At 38.5% G+C, this 24841-nt stretch overlaps 1 protein-coding gene across 2 annotated transcripts; it reads right to left on the bottom strand.

Moving 5' to 3' along the window:
* Positions 1–15476: 15476 nt before the first annotated feature.
* LOC110921913 (glycerophosphodiester phosphodiesterase GDPDL3) lies at positions 15477–21699 on the bottom strand. 2 transcript variants are annotated; one of them, XM_022166239.2, is made up of 8 exons: positions 21519–21699; positions 18556–18840; positions 17861–18472; positions 17740–17775; positions 17353–17610; positions 17127–17269; positions 16045–16540; positions 15477–15959 (listed from the first exon to the last, which is right to left on the bottom strand). In XM_022166239.2, the coding sequence occupies exons 1-8, from the start codon at positions 21625–21627 to the stop codon at positions 15673–15675; spliced, it is 2226 nt and encodes a 741-aa protein (XP_022021931.1). In that variant the 5' UTR covers positions 21628–21699; the 3' UTR covers positions 15477–15672. The 2 variants fall into 2 exon arrangements, with proteins under 2 accessions (XP_022021931.1, XP_022021930.1); XM_022166238.2 differs by having other exon boundaries at positions 17353–17637.
* Between the last annotated feature and the right edge of the window lie 3142 nt (positions 21700–24841).

Genomic DNA, 24841 nt, shown 5'->3' on the forward strand with positions numbered 1-24841 from the left:
TGGGCTTCGCAGATGAGGGTTTCGAGATGATGCTGGGCGGGAATATTGGGAATGTTATGCAGATAGCTTCTTCTGCTGAGAGCGTCGGCAACAACATTTGCCTTGCCTAGGTGATATAGAATCTCGTAGTCGTAATCGTTGAGAAGTTCTACCCATCGGCGTTGACGCATATTAAGTTCTTTCTAGTTAAAGATATGTTGCAGACTCCTATGATCGGTGAAGATCGTATACTTGGTACCATATAGGTAGTGTCGCCAAATCTTTAACGCAAACACAACTGCGCCTAGCTCGAGATCGTGGGTTGTATAGTTCTTCTCGTGGATTTTGAGCTGATGAGACGCGTAAGCGATAACCTTGTCCCGTTGCATGAGAACACAACCAAGACCAAGGTTCGAGGCATCGCAATAGACAATAAAGTCGTCGTTTCCGTCGGGTAAAGTAAGAATGGGAGCATTGCAAAGCATATGCTTGAGTGTTTGGAAAGAAGTCTCTTGTTCAGTTCCCTAAACAAAAGGCTTGTCTTTATGAGTGAGAGCGGTAAGCGGCACAACGATTTTAGAGAATCCTTCGATAAATCGATGATAATAGCCCGCTAATCCGAGAAAAGAACGGACTTCAAACGGGTTCTTTGGCGTAACCCAACTCTTAACTGCTTCAATCTTCACGGGATCGACATGAATACCTTGACTATTGACAATGTGACCGAGGAATTGAACCTCCTCCAGCCAAAATTCACACTTGGAAAACTTGGCATAGAGTCGATTCCCTTGGAGTAGTTCGAGAACCAAACGTAGATGTTGCACGTGTTCGGCTTTCGACTTGGAATAGATCAGGATATCATCGATGAACACGATGACGAAGCGGTCAATGAAAGGTTTACACACCCGATTCATCAAATTCATGAAAACCGCGGGTGCGTTGGTTAGACCAAAAGGCATAACAACGAACTCGTAGTGGCCGTATCGAGTGCGAAAAGCGATTTTGGGTATATCCTCCTCTTGAATGCGCAGTTGGTGATAACCTAAGCATAGATCAATCTTGGAGAAACACGTAGCACCTTGCAGCTGATCAAACAAATCATCGATTCGAGGCAGGGGATAACGATTCTTGATTGTCAACTTATTCAATTCCCGATAGTCGATGCACATCCTGAACGACCCATCCTTCTTTTTGACGAAAAGGACTAGTGCACCCCAAGGAGAGGTGCTCGGGCGAATGAAGCCTTTATTAAGTAATTCCTGGAGCTGACTTGAGAGTTCACTCATTTCGGATGGAGCGAGTCGATAAGGAGCTTTGGCAATAGGGTTGGCTCCAGGAATGAGGTCGATACGAAAGTCGATATCATGACTAGGTGGCAGACCAGGAAGATCATCAGGAAACACCTGAGGGAATTCACAAACAACAGGGACATCTATCTTCCCTTTCTTTACCTTCTCCGCTACTACAATGTTAGCCAAGAAAGCTCTGTATTCTTTGTGGAGATACTTGCTAGCTTGGACACACGACATAAGTTTGAGACCTTTCGAAAGAGTTTCACCATAGACACACAGCCGGTCACCATTAGCGAGCGCGAATCGAATCATCTTTTCAAAGCACACAACTTCAGCATGGTTTTCACGAAGAAAGTCTATGCCTACTATGATGTCAAAACTTCCGAGCTGCATCAGAATAAGATCAATCGGAAAGATGTGATTTTGTTGAGCTCCAGAGTACAATCATGAAGAACAGAATTAACGGCGACGGTTCTTCCAGTGGCAACTTCGACGTCGTACGTCGAGGAGAGATGGGAGCGTTTACGATTAAGGAGCTTCTCGAACTCAAACGATACAAAACAGTTATCGGCTCTAGCATCAAATAAACACGAAGCATAAATACTGTTTACGAGAAACGTACCATTGACCACGTTGTTGTCAGCCTGGGCTTGGCGCACATTGATGTTAAAAGTTCTGGCGCGTGCTGCTTGTTTTTGTTGCTGTTGAGGCTGTTGTTGCTGCTGTTGCTGGGGCTCTTGTTTCACAACCCAATTTGGGCACATATTCGCAAAGTGGTTGGGATCACCACATGCGAAGCAGACTCTGGCGTTGACCGTGGGTGCCTGAGCCGCTTGCTGGCCTTGAGGAGCTGGAAGCAGAGCTTGATGAGTAGTGGCTTGGGCTGGCGCTTGGCGAGGACCAGTACGGCAGTTTGCGGTGAAGTGGCCGTACATATTGCAGTGTGCGCAGAATCGGCAAGCGATACCCACCGGGTGATGATAAGTACACGTCGGGCAAGTTGGGTGGGGGCCAGTGTATGCACGCTTTGCAGGCGGTGCATAGGTGACTCGAGCTGGAGCTGATCGGTGTTGTTGTTGCTGCTGAGCTGGTACCGCTTGAAGTGGAGCAGCGGTAGTGACAGCATAGTTCTTGTTGCTGGAGCTGTTGTTGTTGTTCTTCCTCTTGCGACGATAGGACTTTGCTGACTGCATGCGGTGGCGGTGGTGTCGGCAGTTGGTGCGGCGGTAGCTTGGTGCAGGTTCTTTGAAGCTTTATCCCAAAAACCAGCTTTTACCCGCTTGTCGTTAATTTCAGCGGCAAGCAAGTAAGTTTCTTCGATTGTAGCTGGCTTGGAAGCATGCACAAAATCTGCAACACAATCCGGCAGAGCGCGGATGTACTTCTTGGTCGTCATGTCGGTAGTCTTCACTTGATCGGGGCAGATAATGCTGAGCTGCTTGAAGCGAGCAGTCAAAGCAGCGTTGTCACCTTCCTTCTGCTTCAGATGCCAGAATTCATCCTCCAACTTTTGGCGCTCATGGGGAGGGCAGAACTCTTCGAGCATAACGTTCTTCAACTCGTCCCATGACAGACCATAGGCTGCATCATTTCCGCGTTTGTTCCTTTCCTCCGTCCTCCAGTCTAATGCGCAGGACTGGAAGACGCCGGTAGCATTCAGGGTGCGGAGATTGTCAGGACATCCGCTCTGTCGCAGGGTGACTTCGATCAAGTCGAACCATTGAAACATGTCGTAGGGCCATCTTCACCAGTAATCTCTTTCGGTCCGCATGCCTTGAACTGTTTGAAGTTGAAAGCAGCTTTAGGGGTAGCCTTGGGAGCTTCGGTCCTGGACTCTTCAGATGATTTGCTCATGTTCTCGTACAGTTCACTCACGATCTGATGAACAGTCTTTGATACTTGCCTAGTGACCATGGCAACAAGGCGTTTGTCTCTCTGTTCTTGACGAGAAAGTCGTGGGTGACGGGGTCCAGATGAGGGTCCAGATGACATCATTGTCTGCAACAGACATCGCCATAGGGCTCAATTACAACAAAATCGAATCTCACCTCACACGCCTAATATTTGTTGGTGCATATTTGTGACAACAGCTTAGATTTGGTCTTTGGATATCTTGTAATTAGTTAAACGATAAACAGTTAGCGGGTTTAGCTTTGTATTAGTGAGATATTTGAGTTTGGGCTAAACTAAACCCAGATTGGGTGATGGGGGGCGAATTGGGCTTGTCCAATTCGCAGCCCAAGTGTGTTTAACCTAGCCCAGTTGTAACCTTGTGTTATATAAACAAGGTTAAGCTTTAGGGTTTAGGTTAATCAGCCAAAACAGAGTTTGAGAGACATTGAAATTCGTGAGAGCTAGGGTTTGGACGAATTTGAGTGTTTGAGGATCTTGATTGATTGTAATCAGTTAGATAGTTAATCAATAAAGATCCGGTTTGAAAGTGATTGCTGATTTCTGTTCCTACACGTTTTCTGCTAATTCTGATCAAGAGGATTCTGCACTCTTGATTGGAAAGACGATTAGGTCCCCTTGATGTGTATGGATCTTCACAGAATCGTCTTTCCAATCAAGAGTGCGGAATCCTCTTGATCAGAATATAACAGAAACAAGTAGATGAACAGAAACATCAATTCAATCAAACCGGGTTTTTATTGATTATCTATCAATACTGATTACAATCAATCAAAACCCTAACCAAACACTCAATTTCGTCCAAGCAATCACTCTCACGAAATTCTGTCTCTCAAAATTCTGTTCTGGCTGATTAACCTAAACCCTAATGTCTAACCTTGTTTATATAACACAAGGTTTACAAGTGGGCTAGGTTTACACTCTTGGGCTGCGAATTGGACATGCCCAATTCGCCCCCCATCACCCAATCCTTTGGGTTTAGTTAGCCCAAACATTACAACTAACTATTACAAAGCTAAACCCGCTAACCGTTTATCGTTTAACTAATTACAAGATATCCAAAGACCAAATCTAAGCTGTTGTCACAAATATGCACCAACAAACTCCCCCTTGACAATAGCTTCATAAAAACTTTGTCTTGAGTCAAAACTTTGTCTTCAGTCTTCTTGCAATCTTCAAGTAATCTTGCACTGTCTTTGGTCTTTGGATAGCTTCAGCTTCAATAGCTTCTGTCAGCAACAGACTCCCCCTAAGCTGATGCATCTAATCACTAAATCTTCAACACGTTAGCGTTTGAGTAAACTCCAGTTTAGCATTTGCACAGCAATCTTCAAACTCTTCAATCTTGTCTGCAATATAGAAAGGAGGTTCTACCATGCATCCAATCAAACTCTTATCTTCACACTTCACAGCAACTTCTCAGCAACAAACTGCTTCAATCTGTATACTATAAAACAAACATCTCGAGAAACCATAAGAATTTATTCAACATAAGTTAAATAAATTATTATTTTTCAAGAGATAGTTAAACTGTATCACAGATTAAGCATTTTCAACATATCATCACCAACACGCAAAACTTTTGTCCAACACAGAAGATCCTGCCTGATTGAAAATTTTGAACCCACTTTCTAACACCATCTCCCCCTATCAGTAACAATTCCTCCACGAATAACAGTTTTCCGTACGTTAAGAATTTTAACCAGAAAAAGACACTATTTTTGGATTTTTATATTTTTCTGAAAGAAAGGAAATAACAAAAACAATAAACACTCTTTTTTTGTGAGAATCACTGGTAAGAAGATCATATCAGCACAATCAAACTATTTCACACAATTAGATAATTCTTATTTTTAATTTTTCGTGAAAAGCAGTTCAAGACGATTACCAGTATGTTTGTCCACTTAAACAAAATGCATGAACATTTCAAGTACCATTACCGTATGATACGTTAAGGTAATATTAGTTTCTGAAATACTAGTGTGTCCCACAACAGGATATACCCCCACGATCAAGGTATGCACAAAGATTCATCGTAGTAGGTGAGTATACTGAATTCATCCTTTAAGATATCCTGACTGTATCTAGTTCTGCATATAATCTGTTTTATCATGTTGTAATTGCTTAACTATGAACACCCAAATAAATACTAATAAAATCCTGGAAATATAAACAACACACTCTATCATGCAAGTATCTTCCCTACCATATATTTCACAAGTCCAATCCTGAGTTCTGAAATCTTAACTGGGAATAGGTTGAGAAGAGAACAGAATAGATCTTTAGTAGAGATGGTATAATATACAGATCAAATGAGATTTTCTCAGTTTGATATAGGTTTCTTGGGTTTCTTTTGGGCACTTGAGGGCCTCTTTCGGGTGTATTAGATCTATAGCGCGACAACCTACAGCTAGGTCAGCATGTATCTGGATGCAGCAGAAGCTGTCGTTGCCTAGCACCTCCAGGTCAGCATATATCTGGATGCAGCAGAGGAGGTACACGACTTTTTTCAGAGAAGATTTCAGAATCAGATCAAAATTGTGTGTATCGGGTCACATACAGACATTCAAATAGAAATGAGCTAATTCCAAGTGACTTTCTTTCCTGGGGTCATGTACAATTTTAGTTCTAACAGACAGACAGCCAAGATATCCCTAGATGAAATAACAGTATAAAGACCCAAAACTTCAGATTTTGGCAATCTATCAACGCAAGAATTAAGGTCATTAAACCATACATCACTGATATGTTCCCCACTCATATTCAGTTCATTTAAGTTTATATCACATTGGTAAGTTGATTATTTCATGCTTTTGCCTACTGGTACATCATATGATGAAGCTGCTATCACACTTAAGCAATTTTGGTTCAACTTCAGTGTGACAGTCTAACTTGCTGATGTACTATCATTTCTCCTTTTTCACACAGTGAAATCTCATTTTTGATTTTCTATTTTTTTTGTTTTTGATTTTTCAATTTTTTTTGTATTTTTGATTTTTTTTAGAAAAAGCAGTAAACTATTTACAAAAATTCTTATGAAAAACCAGTTATTCAGGATTCCTCATCCCGTTGAGTTCGAATAAATGTTCAAAGCGAGCCCTGTCAAATGCTTTAGTATAAAGATCTGCCAGGTTATCTTCTGTGTCGACTCGATGTAATTCAATTAGTCTCTTTTCAGCACAATCCTGTATAAAATGATGACGTATGTCAATATGTTTTGTGCGACTGTGATTCACGGGATTATTAGTTATAGAAATAGTGGCATTATTGTCTATCATAATAGGAGTACGAGTGAAATCCAAACCGTAATCGCGCATCTGCTGTTGTATCCAGAGAACCTGAGACCAGCAGCTTCCAGCAGCAATATATTCAGCTTCACACGTATAGGTAGACACACAAGATTGCTTCTTGCATTGCCAAGACACGATCCTGCCTCCTAAGAACTGACAACCACCTGTTGTAGACTTTCTGTTCGACTTGCATCCTCCAAAGTCTGAGTCAGTGTAAGCAACAAACGTCAAATCACTATCAGCTGGATACCACAACCCAAGTTTAGGTTTCCCCTTCAAGTAACGAAGAATCCGCTTCACTGCTTTCATGTGTGACTCTTTTGGATTTGCCTGATATCTGGCACACAAGCATACGGCAAACATGATGTCAGGTCTTGAAGCAGTCAAGTACATTAGAGAACCAATCATTGCCCTGTATTGAGTAGGATCAACGTCTTCAGTACTTTCATGATCTGGGCCAAGATTGTGATTTTCACATATGGGTGTGTTGGAAGTAGAGCAATCATTCATTTTGAACCGACTCAAAATGTCACACACATACTTTGTTTGATGAGTAAACATTACATCCTCCTTCTGTTCAACTTGTAATCCCAGAAAGTAAGACAGCTCACCCATAGCACTCATTTCGAACTTGCTCTTCATCACCTGCTCGAACTCTTTACACATGCTTTCATCAGATGACCCAAAGATGATGTCATCCACGTACACCTGTACCAGCAGAAAATCTTCCTTCTTCCTCTTGATGAATAGTGTACTGTCAATCTGACCTCTTTCAAAACCATTCTTGATCAGATGTGTAGACAGCGTCTCGTACCACGCCCTGGGAGCTTGATGTAATCCATATAAAGCCTTATCAAGTTTGTACACCCGATCTGGATAATCTGGATCAACGAACCCATCTGGTTGTGAGACATACACCACTTCTTGGACTTTCCCGTAAAGAAACGTACTCTTCATGTCTAGTTGGTAAACTTTGAAGCCCTTGAATGTTGCGAAAGCTAGAAACAAACGAATTGCCTCCAATCTTGCCACTGGTGCAAACACTTCATTGTAATCTATCCCTTCTTGCTGATTGAAACCTTTGACAACCAATCGAGCCTTGTTTCGCGTGACTATACCTCTTTCATCCTTCTTGCACCTAAACACCCATTTAGTGCCAATCTCTCTTTCACCTTTAGGAAGATCAACCAACTCCCAAACCTTCAACTTAGCAAACTGGGCCAATTCCTCTTGCATAGCTTCAACCCATGAATTGTCTTTAAGAGCCATATGAATGTTCTTCGGCTCCTCTTGGGAAATAAAGCAACTATACAAGCACTCGTTCACAATCCCAGTCTTCTCAATCGAAACAAATAACCCTGTATTCGCTGCTATGCTTCTTCTCGTCTGAACACCTGCAGTAGGATCTCCAAGTATCATGTCAACTGGATGATCCCTATTTGCTCGTGTAGTAGCAACCGCATCGACTTCTAGATTATCACCCAGGTTTGATCCAACCTCCCCCTGAATATTCTGATTTGCAAACGGATTAATGAAATCCTCCCCCTGATTGGGTTCGGGTTCACCATCACTTGAATCAGTATCAGCAGCATCTTGGGAAGTTTCCGGAGCATCTGTCATATCAACATTTGATCTAGGCATGAACTCGCCTTCATCATCTCCATTTATCACTGTTTGAATCAGCTGAGACTCATCTGCATTGGAAAACTCAGGAATATTAAATGATTTAAAAACACTTTCATAATCATATAATATAGCTGGTCCACTCGTTGACTGTTGAGGTTTGTAAGAAGTAATTTCAACATTAAACACAACCTCAATTTTACCAGTTTTTAGATTAAAAACCCTTTTATTCGGTGCGCCAGGTACGTAACCTAGAAAGTAGCCTTCGTCAGCCACCTCACCAAATTTTTGTTTATCTTTATTTCGCACAATGGTGCAGGGTAATCCAAATGGTTCAAAGCCTTCTAAGTTTGGTTTCTTGTTAAACATCAACTCATGACAAGTTTTGTTAAAACGTTTAACAGTCAAAACTTTGTTTAGGACATAGCAAGCTGTATTCACAGCTTCTCCCCAGAAAAGAACTGGTAGCTTAGAATCTGAAAGCATTGTCCTAGCGGCTTCAATCAACGTCCTGTTTTTCCTCTCAGCGACTCCATTCTGTTGAGGCGTATAAGGAGCAGAATATTGATGTTCAATTCCCTTGCGAAGACAATAGAGATCCAGAATGCGATTCTTGAACTCCGTGCCATTATCACTCCTTATCCTCTTGATCTTTGCATCATGGACGTTTTCCAATTTTGTAAAAAGATCTATCAACATCTCTGCTATCTCATCTTTTGTACCTAAAAAGAAAACCCATGAGTAACGTGAGTAATCATCAGTGACAACAAGACAATAGTACTTTCCACCTATGCTCCTCACGTTCACTGGACCGAATAAATCCATGTGAAGTAATTCGTAAGGGGCATCTATGGAATTTACTGTTTTAGACTTGTGAGGTTTCTTATGTTGTTTTCCCTTTTGACATGGAAGACATTTATCTTCCACTTAAAACCTCTGCAATGGAACCCCTTTCACTAGCTCATTTTTAACAAGATAGTTCATTTTGCGATAGTGAATATGGGCCATGCGTCTGTGCCACAACATCGATTCAGCTTCAGATGCTTTTGATAGTAAACACGCCACCACTGCAGTGGGATCCTTAGCACCCATGTCCATGACATAAGTGTCATTTCTCCTTGGCGCTCGCATCACTATCCAATCGTCTGGTATCTCCAAACCTGGTTTCAAAACTAATGCTTCATTCTTGGTAAAATGGACCGAGTGACCCTTGTCGCAGACTTGTGACACGCTCATAAGATTGTGTTTAAGCTGCTCAACATAGTTCACTTTGTCCAGTGTGATCTTCCCATTGGTCACCTTTCCTCGTCCTGTAATTCTACCACCTTTCGCACCCGCAAAATTCACATGTCCTCCATCAGATGGTAGTAACGAGTGATGACGTCTTCAAGTGACTCATGCTTCATGTACTTGAAAACAGCAAACTGCTTCTTCAGTAAATCAATCTTGTTTTTCTTGACATCAGCATTTCCAGCGTATCTTTTCTCCAAAGCATCCCACATATCCTTTTAGTTAGTGTACTTCTTGAAGGTATGCTTGATGCTATCAGGTAGCGACATTTTGATTGCAGCCAAGGCTCTCTTTTCAGCCTCATACATCTTTTTGTCATTATCTTGCATGTTAACATAAGCTGTTTTTCGTGGTCTGCCCTCAAAGTCGTGTGTAGGGTTCGTGTACCCATCTTCAATGCATATCCACATGCGCGTATCCTGATATTCAATGAAGGACTGAAAACGATCCTTCCATGTCAGATAGTTTTCCACCTTCATCATCTTAGGTGGTTTGTTGGTAGTACCAACCTCATGCTCCATCTTCAACAGCTCATTCAAAGTTTGGTTTCTTGTTAAACATTAATTCATGACAAGTTTTGTTAAGATCAAGAGGATAAGGAGTGATAATGGCACGGAGTTCAAGAATCGTATTCTGGATCTCTACTGTCTTCGCAAGGGAATTGAACATCAATATTCTCCTCCTTATACGCCTCAACAGAATGGAGTCGCTGAGAGGAAAAACAGGACGTTGATTGAAGCCGCTAGGACGATGCTTTCAGATTCTAAGCTACCAGTTCTCTTCTGGGGAGAAGCTGTGAATACAGCTTGCTATGTCCTAAACAAAGTGTTGACTGTTAAACGTTTTAAAAAAACTTGTCATGAATTAATGTTTAACAAGAAACCAAACTTAGAAGGCTTTGAACCATTTGGATTACCCTGCACCATTGTGCGAAATAAAGATAAACAAAAATCCGGTGAGGTGGCTGACGAAGGCTACTTTCTAGGTTACGTACCTGGCGCACCGAATAAAAGGGTTTTTAATCTTAAAACTGGTAAAATTGAGGTTGTGTTTAATGTTGAAATTACTTCTTACAAACCTCACCAGTCAACGAGTGGACCAGCTATATTATATGATTATGAAAGTGTTTTTAAATCATTTAATATTCCTGAGTTTTCCAATGCAGATGAGTCTCAGCTGATTCAAACAGTGATTGGTGATGATGAAGGCGAGTTCATGCCTAGATCGAATGTTGATATGACAGATGCTCCGGAAACTTCCCAAGATGCTGCTGATACTGATTCAAGCGATAGTGAACCCGAACCCAATCAGGGGGAGGATTTCATTAATCCGTTTGCAAATCAGAACATTCAGGGGGAGGTTGGATCAAACCTGGGTGACAATCTAGTAGTCGATGCGGTTGCTAATACACGAGCAAATAGAGATCATCCAGTTGACATGATACTTGGAGATCCTACTGCAGGTGTACAGACGAGAAGAAGCATAGCAGCGAATACAGGGTTATTTGTTTCGATTGAGAAGACTGGGATTGTAAACGAGTGCTTGTATAGTTGCTTTATTTCCCAAGAGGAGCCGAAGAACATTCATATGGCTCTTAAAGACAATTCATGGGTTGAAGCTATGCAAGAGGAATTGGCCCAGTTTGCGAAGTTGAAGGTTTGGGAGTTGGTTGATCTTCCTAAAGGTGAAAGAGAGATTGGCACTAAATGGGTGTTTAGGTGCAAGAAGGATGAAAGAGGTATAGTCACGCGAAACAAGGCTCGATTGGTTGTCAAAGGTTTCAATCAGCAAGAAGGGATAGATTACAATGAAGTGTTTGCACCAGTGGCAAGATTGGAGGCAATTCGTTTGTTTCTAGCTTTCGCAACTTTCAAGGGCTTCAAAGTTTACCAACTAGACGTGAAGAATGCGTTTCTTTACGGGAAAGTCCAAGAAGTGGTGTATGTCTCACAACCAGATGGGTTCGTTGATCCAGATTATCCTGATCGGGTGTACAAACTTGATAAGGCTTTATATGGATTACATCAAGCTCCCAGGGCGTGGTACGAGACACTGTCTACACATCTGATCAAGAATGGTTTTGAAAGAGTTTAGATTGACAGTACACTGTTCATCAAGAGGAAGAAGGAAGATTTTCTGCTGGTACAGGTGTACGTGGATGACATCATCTTTGGGTCATCAGATGAAAGCATGTGTAAAGAGTTCGAGCAGGTGATGAAGAGCAAGTTTGAAATGAGTGATATGGGTGAGCTATCTTACTTTCTGGGATTACAAGTTGAACAGAAGGAGGATGGGATGTTTATTCATCAAACAAAGTATGTGTTTGACATTTTGAGTCGGTTCAAAATGAATGATTGCTCTACTTCCAACACACCCATATGTGAAAATCACAATCTCGGCCCAGATCATGAAAGTACTGAAGACGTTGATCCTACTCAATACAGGGCAATGATTGGCTCTCTAATGTACTTGACTGCTTCTAGACCTGACATCAGGTTTGTCGTATGCTTGTGTGCCAGATATCAGGCGAATCCTAAAGAGTCACACATGAAAGCAGTGAAGCGGATTCTTCGTTACTTGAAGGGGAAACCTAAACTTGGGTTGTGGTATCCAGCTGATAGTGATTTGACGTTTGTTGCTTACACAAACTCAGACTTTGGAGGTTGCAAATCGAACAGAAAGTCTACAACAGGTGGTTGTCAGCTCTTAGGAGGCAGGATCGTGTCTTGGCAATGCAAGAAGCAATCCTGTGTGTCTACCTCTACGTGTGAAGATGAATATATTGCTGCTGGAAGCTGCTGGTCTCAGGTTCTCTGGATACAACAGCAGATGCGCGATTACGGTTTGGATTTCACTCGTACTCCTATTATGATAGACAATAATGCCACTATTTCAATAACTAATAATCCCGTGAACCACAGTCGTACAAAACATATTGACATACGTCATCATTTTATACGAGATTGTGCTGAAAAAAGACTAATTGAATTACATCGAGTCGACACAGAGGATAACCTGGCAGATCTGTATACTAAAGCATTTGACAGGGCTCGCTTTGAACACTTAGTCGAACTCAACGGGATGAGGAATCCTGAATAACTGGGTTTTCATAAGAATTTTTGTAAATAGTTTACTGCTTTTCTTAAAAATCAAAAATAAAAAAAATTGAAAAATCAAAAAAAAGAAAAATAGAAAGAACAAAAATGAGTTATCACTGTGTGAAAAAGAAGAAATGATAGTACATCAGCAAGTTAGACTGTCACACTGAAGTTGAACCAAAAATTGCTTAAGTGTGATAGCAGCTTCATCATATGATGTACCAGTAGGCAAAAGCATGAAATAATCAACTTACCAATGTGATATAAACATAAATGAACTGAATATGAGTGGGGAACACATCGGTGGTGTATGGTTTAATGACCTTAATTCTTGCGTTGATAGATTGCCAAAATCTGAAGTTTTGGGTCTTTATACTGTTGTTTCATCTAGGGATATCTTGGCTGTCTGTCTGTTAGAACTAAAATTGTACATGACCCCAGGAAAGATAGTCACTTGGAATTAGCTCATTTCTATTTGAATGTCTGTATATTTCCCGATACACACAATTTTGATCTGATTCTGAAATCTTCTCTGAAAAAAGTCGGGTACCTCCTCTGCTGCATCCAGATATATGCTGACCTGGAGGTGCTAGGCAACGACAGCTTCTGCTGCATCCAGATACATGCTGACCTAGCTGTACGTTGTCGCGCTATAGATCTAATACACCCGAAAGAGGCCCTCAAGTGCCCAAAAGAAACCCAAGAAACCTATATCAAACTGAGAAAATCTCATTTGATCTATATATTATACCATCTCTGCTAAAGATCTATTCTGTTCTCTTCTCAACCTATTCCCAGTTAAGATTTCAGAAATCTGGATTGGACTTGTGAAATATGTGGTAGGGAAGATACTTGCATGATAGAGTGTGCTGTTTATATTTCCAGGATTTGATTATTATTTATTTGGGTGTTCATTGTTAAGCAATCAAAACATGATAAAACAGATTATATGCAGACCTAGACACCTTCAAGATATCTTAAAGTATGACATCAGTATACTCACCTACTACGATGAATCTTTGTGCATACCTTGATCGTGGGGGTATATCCTGTTGTGGGACACGCTGGTATTTCAGTAAATAAAATTACCTTAACGTATCATACGGTAATGGTACTTGAAATGTTCATGCATTTTGTTTAAGTGGATAAACATACTGGTAATCGTCTTGGACTGCTTTTTACTAAAATTGATTAAAAAATTATCTAATTGTGTGAAACAGTTTGATTGTGTTGATATGATCTTCTTACCAGTGATTCTCACAAAAATAGAGTGTTTATTTTATTTTATTTACTTGCTTTCAGAAAAATATAAAAATCCAAAAATAGTGTCTTTTTCTGTTTAAAAATTCTTAACGTACGGAAAACTGTTATTCGTGGAGGAATTATTACTGATAGGGGGAGACGGTGTTAGAAAGTGAGTTCAAAATTTTCATCAGGCAGGTTCTTATGTGTTGGACAAAAGTTTTGCGTGTTGGTGATGAAATTGAAAATGCTTAATCTGTGATACAGTTTAACTATCTCTTGAAAAATAATAATTTATTTAACTTTGTTGAAAAATTCTTATGGTTTCTCGAGATGTTTGTTTTATAGTATACAGATTGAAGCGGTTTGTTGCTGAGAAGTTGTTGAGACGTTGCTGTGAAGTGTGAAGATGAGAGTTTGATTGGATGCATGGTAGAACCTCCTTTCTATATTGCAGACAAGATTGAAGAGTTTGAAGATTGTTGTGCAAATGCTGAACTGGAGTTTACTCAAACGCTAACGTGTTGAAGATTTGGTGATTGGATGCATCAGCTTAGGGGGAGTCTGTTGCTGACAGAAGCTGTTGAAGCTGAAGCTATCCAAAGACCAAAGACAGTGCAAGGTTACTTGAAGATTGCAAGAAGACTGAAGACAAAGTTTTGACTCAAGACAAAGTTTTTATGAAGCTATTGTCAAGGGGGAGTTTGTTAGTGCATATTTGTGACAACAGCTTAGATTTGGTCTTTGGATATCTTGTAATTAGTTAAACGATAAACAGTTAGCGGGTTTAGCTTTGTATTTGTGAGATATTTGAGTTTGGGCTAAACTAAACCCAGATTGGGTGATGGGGGGCGAATTGGGCTTGTCCAATTCGCAGCCCAAGTGTGTTTAACCTAGCCCAGTTGTAACCTTGTGTTATATAAACAAGGTTAAGCTTTAGGGTTTAGGTTAATCAGCCAAAACAGAGTTTGAGAGACATTGAAATTCGTGAGAGCTAGGGTTTGGACGAATTTGAGTGTGTGAGGATCTTGATTGATTGTAATCAGTTAGATAGTTAATCAATAAAGATCCGATTTGAAAGTGATTGCTGATTTCTGTTCCTACACGTTTTCTGCTAATTCTGATCAAGAGGATTCCGCACTCTTGATTGGAAAGACGATTCTGTGAAGATCCATAAGACTAAAGGGGACCTACAATATTACTAAAGCTCAGGAACACGTATAATCACGTAACCACATAATCACATAGGCACATAATCACAGATTCACATAAGCACAAAAGCATATAAGCACATAAGGCACCAAGACCTAGACTCACAGAAGAATGTAATCACAAGAGGCAGTTAGAATACAGAAGCCTATCATTCCAAGTTTGCGAGCGTTCGAGAATAGCGATCGCGAATAATATAGCGAGTAGTATAGTATAAGCGTATAACCTAGCATAAGGTCGTCCCACTTTTCTTTCTCATTGCATCTGCCTTCCACAGATGAACGAACCAAGTAGGCCGCTTGAGGTGGATTTCACCTACTTGTGCCAGATCGGAAAATGATAATGATCGACTCGTTTAAGTAGGCTCTGATACCATATAATGGTAAGTCAAAGATGCAAGAATGGTAAAAGATATATATTTATCGAGTTATTGTTTTTACAAGATGATAGATACAAGGGTATAAGCGGATTGAGTACAAAAGGGAAAGAAAATATTACATGAGCTAATAAAAAAACCAATCAATAATTTACAACTACCTTTGACTCAATATATAATATTTAATTATATATAATATATAACATTCACATACTCCCTTTGGTCATGATATCCACCACTTAGATAATACTTACAAATATCAAACAAAAATCAAGTACTACAAATACACACAATGACAAAACAGTCCTGAATTATCACATGAACAAGGAACACAGAACTAAATGACTACATATTTGTCCCCTCTAACACACCAATACAGTTGCCCCAACAACAAACACAATAGACAACATAATTCCCACAACAGTTTTAGGTGGTTGGCCACTTGGTGAAGCGCGTGGCGGTGATGTTGTTCCATTGCTAGATGGCAGAGGTATGGGTTCTTGATCGACGTCAGCATCTTCCAAAATAGGAAAAGGAGCCTCAGCAGGTGGAATCAGTTGAGGTGTCATGAGCGAAAAAAATTGATGAGACGCTTCTGGACGCATGTATTGTGGTGTCTTATCTGCTGGTAATCCTAGACAACGGTTCCCTAAATTCCACCAAAATGTAATGTAAACAAATTAGAAATAGTGAACTTAACAACTAAAACAAGATAGATAAATAAATAAACTTACTTCTGTATTTAGAAGCAGTAGCTGGATAAGATGTAATAACTCCATCGACTTTTGCTCCGTTAACAAACGAGTTAATGTCAACATACGGGTCTAAAAAGAAGTCCCTAGGCAATGAAACAAACTCATTATCAAAAAACTGTACATACACAGGGAGCTTGAAAGCATGAAGCTTTGCAACAACGTCAGTTTGTTCACCAAGAAATCTATAGCTATAGCTTTTAGGAAACACCGATTCTTTCCCAATAATAACAGAATTGGCAAATTTACTTATATCTGCAATTGTTGAGTTGAGGGCATCGCGGATATTCTCATCAACTTCATAAACAAGCTCATGATGCCTGTCTCTTCTCGCCTTGAACAGTTTCAGAACTGCACTATCCGATGACTCGATCAAGATCTTCTTGGTCCTCTGGTTATTTATTCTGGATTTATTCAGAACGTCCATTACCAGATCTGTTACACTAAATCCCTGATTAGCAGCTAAGTAAGCTGCATTCTGTAAGTAGCAAGAACAAAAACGGTATCATTTTTGTGTCAGTTATTAGATGAAGAGAAAATTACAAAAATAGCCAAAGACCAGGGTTGACTTACGAAAATAGCCACCTCATGCGTCATTGGAGTGGCGCATCACGGATTCAAATGCGTGGGATGCGTCTGGAAACAATGGGATGCGTCTTTGGAGCGAAACCCAATAGAAAATGGATACGTGGCGGCAGACTCCTCCAAGGGGTCAGACAGACTCCTCCAAGGGGTCAGGCAGACTCCTCCAATGAGTCAGGTAGACTCCTCCGAGTGTGAGATCCAAGGCGTCAGGCCTGACCCCTTGGAAGAGTCTGCATGACCCTTTGGAAGAGTCTGCCTGACCCCTTGGAGGAGTCTGCCGCCACGTGTCCATTTTCTATTGGGTTTCGCTTCAAAGACGCATCCCATTGTTTCCAGACGCATCCCGCGCATTTGAATCCGTGATGCGCCACTCCAAGGACGCATGAGGTGGCTATTTTTGTAATTCAACCCTAGTCTTGGCTATTTTCGTAATTTTCTCTTAGATGAATGAATAATGTGATGACATTATCTTGACTCACCTTAATGTTGATCAAGACACCAGAAACTGAAGTAGCATTACTAGCAAAGTCCAAAAAGTCGGATAGTCTCATAAAGTGGCCAGCATTTTTGAATATCGGATTTCTTGACATGGAGTAGTTTGAAAATGGTTGAGCCAGCACAGCTAAAACATACAAGAAAAGGAGATGAGAAAAATGAATTATAACGACAACATAAAAGACGGAAGTATAGTAGTTAATTAATTACGATTTAATCTCTGAATCTCTTCCCACGTGAGACGGAAGGTAAATATTCCAGGACCAGTGTTTAGCTCAGGAATGGTTGCTGTAAAACTAGTGAAGTCTGACTGGCCGACACTTGTTCTATCAAGGAGGTTTATCGAACCTAAACAAATAGGTATCCTATCACTCGTTATTTGAACAGGACAATCAATAATATCTACACCGTCAGAAACCGCTTTTTGATATGCCAAATCAGTACACCCCGGGTAATCACCACTTGCTCCTTCAAATGATATAATCAAAGGTAATTCTGAATAAATCATTATAAAAAACAAATGTCATTATCAATAATATTAGCCGTTCAAGAACGCTAGTTAAAGTTAAATTTTCAAAGGGATTTGTCTTTGTGTACCTTGAGTTTTGTTTTTGCCCAATCTTGATAAGCAAACTGTAGGATTACATAGAAATTAGAATCTTGCGGATAACAAAGAACAAAGAAAGTTATGTCGACTTTATGCAATTAACACACTTACCAAATGCTGCCGATGCAGTAAGTGGATCATCCGAAACAACACCATCAACCGCAAATGCACCATTGTCAACAAATTGGAGATACTCTTGTACAGGGTCATAACTATAGTTATACGCGAGTGGAAAATCATTTACAAAATCTGAAGCAAAGACTTCGAGACCTGCTTTATGAGCATCTTCTACCAAAGAAGTAGACGCCTGCAAATACGAATCACTCCCAATGGGCCATATATATGTTTTAGGAACAAGAATTCCTTGGGCAAATGTTGTGATCCTGGTTAAATTCCTCAGAAGAGTACCATATGTTTGGTTGGTTGTAGGCTCGGTTTCATGCGGTCCAAGAAACACAAAAACTAGTTTGGTTGTATTTGGACTGAACATTGTCATGATGCTTGTAAGAAAATTCACTTCAGGTGACGAGATATAATTAATTCGAAATTTTTTCGAAACAGCCATCAAACAACTTCTCATGCTCAAATTATGTTGGGTGTAAAACACGTCATGCTGGATATTCAACCACAGTCCATGTGGTTTTATGTCGGCGACATCTTCAACAGTAAGAATATTGTAAGAGCCATCAAAATATGGACTTCTAGAATAGATCCCTTGTGTTACTACACAAACAATATTCTTTCATTAGTAACCATATATACTAAACAAAGACCAACCGCATGAACTCGAAAAAAGATGAGCTTACAAAAGACGTTGTCAAGGTCCGCAATGGTGAAAAAAGATGAGCTTACAGGTACTCCATTGACGTTATAGGTGTTTTCCCCCTTAGTAAACGTTGTAGCAATTGTAGAAGAATTTTCAAGATGGAGATATGGAAAACAGATGCCAATGTTATCTTTAGTTAATTGGACATCACACCACAGAACTACATCAGATACACTCTTAAGCCTAGCCATCATGTATGCATTGTGGCTGGAATCAGGAAATAGCCCTGAAAATCCACCCCGTGCGATCACTAATGGGAGCCCTCCTGCAAAATTTAAACAATTACATAAATAAATTTAGAGTTAAATGCCATTTTAGTCCCCGTGGTTTGGGCCATTTTGTCAGTTTAGTCCAAAGGTTTCATTTTTCGCCTGTGTGCCCAAAAAGATTTCACCGTTGCCATTTTAGTACACTGAGTTAACTTCATCTATTTTTTCTGTTAACGAGAAGGGCAATTCGGTCATTTTATATGGCCGAATTGTCCTTCTAGTTAACAGGATTACATATAAAATGACCGAATTGCCCTTATCGTTAACAGAAAAAATGGATGAAGTTAACCCAGTGGACTAAAGTGGCAACGGTGAAACCTTTTTGGACCCACAGGTGAAAAATGAAACATTTGGACTAAACTGCCAAAATGGCTCAAACCACAAGAACTAAAATGGCATTAACTCATAAATTTACTTTTAAACTTGTAAAAAGTGAAATTGCACTAATTTTAACGTTATTTTACTAATTTCGTGAAAATAACGTTAAAAGCGGCGGACGGTTAATCATGCATCTTGTGGTGGCGTTGATAGCCGAAGACAAAAGGGTACATGAACTAATCGGCATTTGTCTCGATTGTTGAGTGTTATGCGCCTTATGTCCACGGCTTGATGAAAACTACTATCGAGCCGGGAGTTTAAGCATTTTCTCTATTCCTATGGGGTAGAAGTAAGGCTATGTTTACATCGTACCCTCCTGAGACTCCACTTTACTTTTTTTTATTGGTGAGATTTACTGAGTATGATGATGACGACGACGACGACTTCTTTTAAAATTGTAAAGTACTTTGTTTATAAAAAAAATTAATTAAGGTTACCTTATGAAAATTGAACATTCAGTGTTTTTCAGAATAAATCATGTTTTTATATAATAAACGAAACTTTTCTTCAACAAAAATGATTTAATTAAATTTTGGGTATGTATTTAGTATAGGTTCTATTCACTTGTTGATAAATATGAAATATATATATATATATATATATATATATATATATATATATATATATATATATATATATATATATATATATATATATATATATAGGGTAGGGATATGGTAAAAAGTGTCTAAAATGTGAGAAGGGTAAGAAGTGTTTTAAACCATTGGATATTTGATCTAATGGTTGAGATCAATAGGGTATAAAAATGTAAATTGTGTTTTAATTAGAAGGACCTTATGTAAAATTGAAGGGCAATAGTGTCTTTTCCAATGTTTCAAATATGGTAACCGTATCCTACACAACCAAAACCCCCCATTAATCTCCTAAAAACTAGCTATTCAAATTTAATTGCTAAATTATATCGATCCTCAATTCTAAAAATACAAAAATATGTAACTGCTGCAAGAAACGTATAACACTATACATCCATCATATAACACTATACATCTATCATATAACACTATATAACAATATATAACACTATACATCCATCATAGACATGCTACCAGAAAAATATAACACTATATAACACTATGCATCCATCATCTAACACTATATAACCAAAGAACACTATATAACACCATGTAACACTATATAAAAAATATATAACACTATACAGTTCTGAATGGTAGTTGCACTACAGAATTAATAATTTACGGTGTTATATAGTGTTTTTTGATGATTGCGCTACAGAATTATATAAAACTACAGAATTATATAACACCAAAAACCATATTATAACACCATATAACACCAACTAACACTATATAACACTATATAAAAAATATATAACACTATACAGTTCTGAATGGTTGTTGCACTACAGAATTATATAACACTACACAAATTCATAGATTAATTCCTAAATTCGAATTCCTATAATAAAGGGTGGCGGTTATTTTGGGCAGTTATCTTTTAATCAATTAATTGAAAGAAATAGAAAATTACTAATTCACCCTTTTGAATTAATTTAGATATAGGACACTTGTCATCACCACATTATTTCTCACACTTCTCACAAAAATAGGACTTTGTACATGATCCTCTACCTATATATATATATATATATATATATTGCAAATTTGGATGTTTTTTTAATTATCAGTATGTATATACAGACGTGTACAAGTACTTTTATATTAAGTGATTTCAGAAAATCATATATCACTAAATTTTTTTTTTTTTTTTTGAACGGCCAACAAACTCTATCCTGAGCACTCTCGGGGCACCCATTGGACAAACGGAGTACTCCGAGAGTAACCCGAGTCCACCACCAATTCCGGGGAAAATCCGGTAACCCACCCGCCCATAGGCACGACAATGAAATTACCGGTAAAACCCGTTTGGCTCAAGGATCCAACCCAGGTTTCCCTGCGTCTCCTATCATTGCCCACCAGTGCCTCACTCTGCACCAAGTGGGAGTCAAACCTGCATCTCTCCAGAGAAATGCAAGCCCTCCACCACTTGATCTAGAGATCATTGGCATATCACTAAAATTTTGATATGCTTTATTATATAGCAAAAACATTTATGTCATTGCTACTAACCGAAAAAAGACGTTTTTCCTACGTAAACTACTAAAATTAGTTTAAGAATAAGTTTTTTTTTCTATTTTTTTTTATATTAAGTGAAGCAACATGACATGATCATGAAGATAAAGCTTAACTGCATACGTAAAGTTAAAAATTAAAAATTAAAAAGAATATGTATATAAAAGAAGTAGGTTATGTTGTACCAGTTTTTGTTGGCCATGGAGAAGTTGTCGGATCAGATCCCTGAGCACACACCAATGAGACCGAGAATATTAACGGTAACAAGTAGACGAGACACCGGAGGTTCCACATTCCCGGAAAATGTACACCGGCAGTTATCGAAGCTCTCGTTGACTAGACCTTTTGTAAGTGGGTGTTTTGGATGAAGTCTTGGAACTTTAATGCTTTGTAATTTATAAAAGTCGATGTAACAATAATTGAGAGATATATGTGGCTTTATCACTTTTTATGTTTTTTTTTTCATGTTAGATGTATTATGTTAGATGTTTTAGAATCCGATAATAGGAGTGCGTTGGACCTTTTGTATAGTTCTCTTTCTGACCTTGACATTGGCGGTTTCTACATTAAAGACACCGCCCCTCCTAAATCCCAGAAAATTCTGGCAAATGCCTTATATGGCGAAATTGTCAAGAAAGTTTGAAGAGAAGGCTGTTTTATCCCCTCGGCAAAGAGCTGTGTTTGAATGTCTACGTGCCCCACATGCTCAGGATTTTCTGTCTGTCACACCTATTGAAGGCTTGGGGCAACACATGTCGGCTGTGGAATACCGTGTTATCTTTAGATACCGACTGATGATTCCTTTGTTCCCAGTTGACGAGCCATGTCCGGATGCCGCAAAGCGTGTTTGGATTCTTTCGGCAAGCACGCGATCTACTGTAAAGAGCTACCGGGGTTTAAATATCGTCATGATTGGGTGAGAGATGTGTTATGTGATGTTCTTAAGCGGGCCGGGATCTCTGCCAAAAAGGAGGCTCCAGTAAATTTCCTGACTGACCCCTTAGAGGGGAGGTCCACTTTACGCCCGGCGAACATCCTTGTGTTTGGATGGGAAGGGGGGAAACACGCTTATGTAGATCTAACTGGAGTCTCCCCCCTTGTCGGGCTCAAGGACAAGGGCTTTGTCGTAGGGCAAGCGGTGCTCAAGGCAGAGGCAAGCAAAGTGACAAAACATGAGAAAGCCTTCCTGGAGAATCAACATGTGTTTGTCCCGTTTGCGTTTGATACCTTTGGTGGTCTCGCTCCTGACGCTGTGCGACTTTTGAATCGGGTTCAAAAAGTCGTTAATAGTAATTCTTCGTCGCTAAAGGTTTCAAACTTTGTATTTAGTAGAATTGGTTTTTCTATTCAAAGGGGGTGGCGGCGCAACTTGTTGCCCAACTACCTGCCATTACTTTGTAATTGCCCTTTTTCGTGTGAAATGATATTGACTATTACTTCTAAAAAAAATCATATGTCTTTTATCACTTTTATGCTTTTTTTTATGTTGAAATAGGTTATAACCTTATTTATTATATACATTAAATAATAAGAAATATATCTTTAAAAACCTCTGTTTATTGCACATGTTGAATAACGGTAAGTTTATATATTAAATAATAAAAAGTTATATCTATAAGAACTATATGTATTGTATGGGTTGAATAAATGTAATTTTATATACCAAATAATTAAAAAGTTATATCTTTAAATCCATGTGTATACATGGGTTGAATAAATGTAATATCGTTTACCAAATAATAAAAAAATTATATCTTTAAAAATTATCGTGTATTACACTGGTTGAATAAATATGATTTTATATACCAAATAATAAGAAAATTACATTTAAAAAAACCAATGGATATACTCGGTACGCGATAGATATGGTGATTGCGAAGATGATTATTGAAAAGAAGATAAAGTGATCAAACATGTTATTCAAGAAGCAAATAAGTAGCCATTTGAGTAATAAAATATAAATTATATTTAAAAAACCGTAATAAATCTAAATTCATATATAAAGTAATATTGAAAGTTGTATACAATTTGTTTAAAAATTATGTAATACAATCGATATAATAAACTTTTTAATAATGAAAATAAAAATAAATAATATATTAATACAAAGTTTGGTTTTGGTGATAAATAATTTAGTTATTTAAAAATATATTAAATTAACAATTTAAATTTAACGATAATATTTGATAAGAAAAAGAGAAGTATTTTATTCAACATTTAAAGTAGGATCGAAAAAAATATGCTTGAATAGTTGGGAGGTTGTATAATGATAAATCGGTTAACTATATTATAATGTCATATGTTTTTAGTTATATATTTTTTGAATTGTTAAAAAAATTAAGACTTTGTTATTGTTAGTAAAATCAATAATTTCATATTTATAATTTTGTTTGGTATTATAATATTAAAAAGTGCATATTATACATAAGATTATATTATGTCTTAAGTTATTAATGTCATTCAAAATGTTTTTCAATTTTATGTCTAGCATTATATATACTATGGTAAAACTTTAAGGTTTCTTAGAGATAATTACATTATCGAAAAGAATAAGAGTAAATTTATATATTACAAATAAAAAGTAAGTGTCTGTAAAAAACAACTAATAATTTAGGTAACAGGAAACTAAAAATTGTAGTTGTTATATGACACGTTAGGCAATATAAACAATGAAGATAGGGTAAATTACACTTTTCGTCCTTTATGTTTGTATCGAATTACTGTGGATAGCCTTTGACTTCAATAATTACAGTCACAATCCTTTATTTGTAAAACCCACTACAACATACGTCCTTTAGCATTAACCTGGTTAAAATTTTCAGTTAACTTTAGTCACATAAGGGTAATTTAGTCTTTTTACCAATTACCAAATCATTTAAAAATATTTTAGTATAAGTCCCCCTCTCTTTAAACAACCAGAGATCTAGCAATCACCACAAACCCTACCACCACCATTTAAGAAGTTGGAACAACCCTCTTATAACGATCCTAAAATTCGATTTCTTTAATCATAGTTAGACATTAAGATGTTGGGGCTTTTGATTAGAAGATGAAGACGAGTATGGTGGTGCAAGAATTACGTTGAATCTGTGCGGTCAGAGGCTATGGTTGGAGCTCACACCAGCGTCGGTGGCGATCTCCTTATGGTGGGGTGTAGTCAACAAATCTACAACAATCACATGAGGTGCTTGATGAAATTTTTGAACCAGAATTGATTGTTCTGAACCAAAACGATGAGAACCCCATGCTGGGATTCCTGTAATCACCGGAATGGAATTGGATTCTTGCCGGTTGAATATGCAAACCCAGACTCAGTGATAGTCCCTCTCCTTGCGAATTTCAAGTACCCATTTGATCCATTAACTTTATTCCATGATTCCTACCGTCTCGCCATTGTTCGCCAATGCTCGAGAGAAGTTCTTGATGCGATACAACATTGGAATCGTGAACTCCAATGTTAGGAATGTCAATGCAGCTGTTGAGCTGCTGGGAGTTTCCAGCGAGTGAA

This window comes from Helianthus annuus, chromosome 11 (genome assembly GCF_002127325.2).
Source record: "Helianthus annuus cultivar XRQ/B chromosome 11, HanXRQr2.0-SUNRISE, whole genome shotgun sequence".
In the NCBI taxonomy this organism is placed as follows: Eukaryota; Viridiplantae; Streptophyta; class Magnoliopsida; order Asterales; family Asteraceae; genus Helianthus; species Helianthus annuus.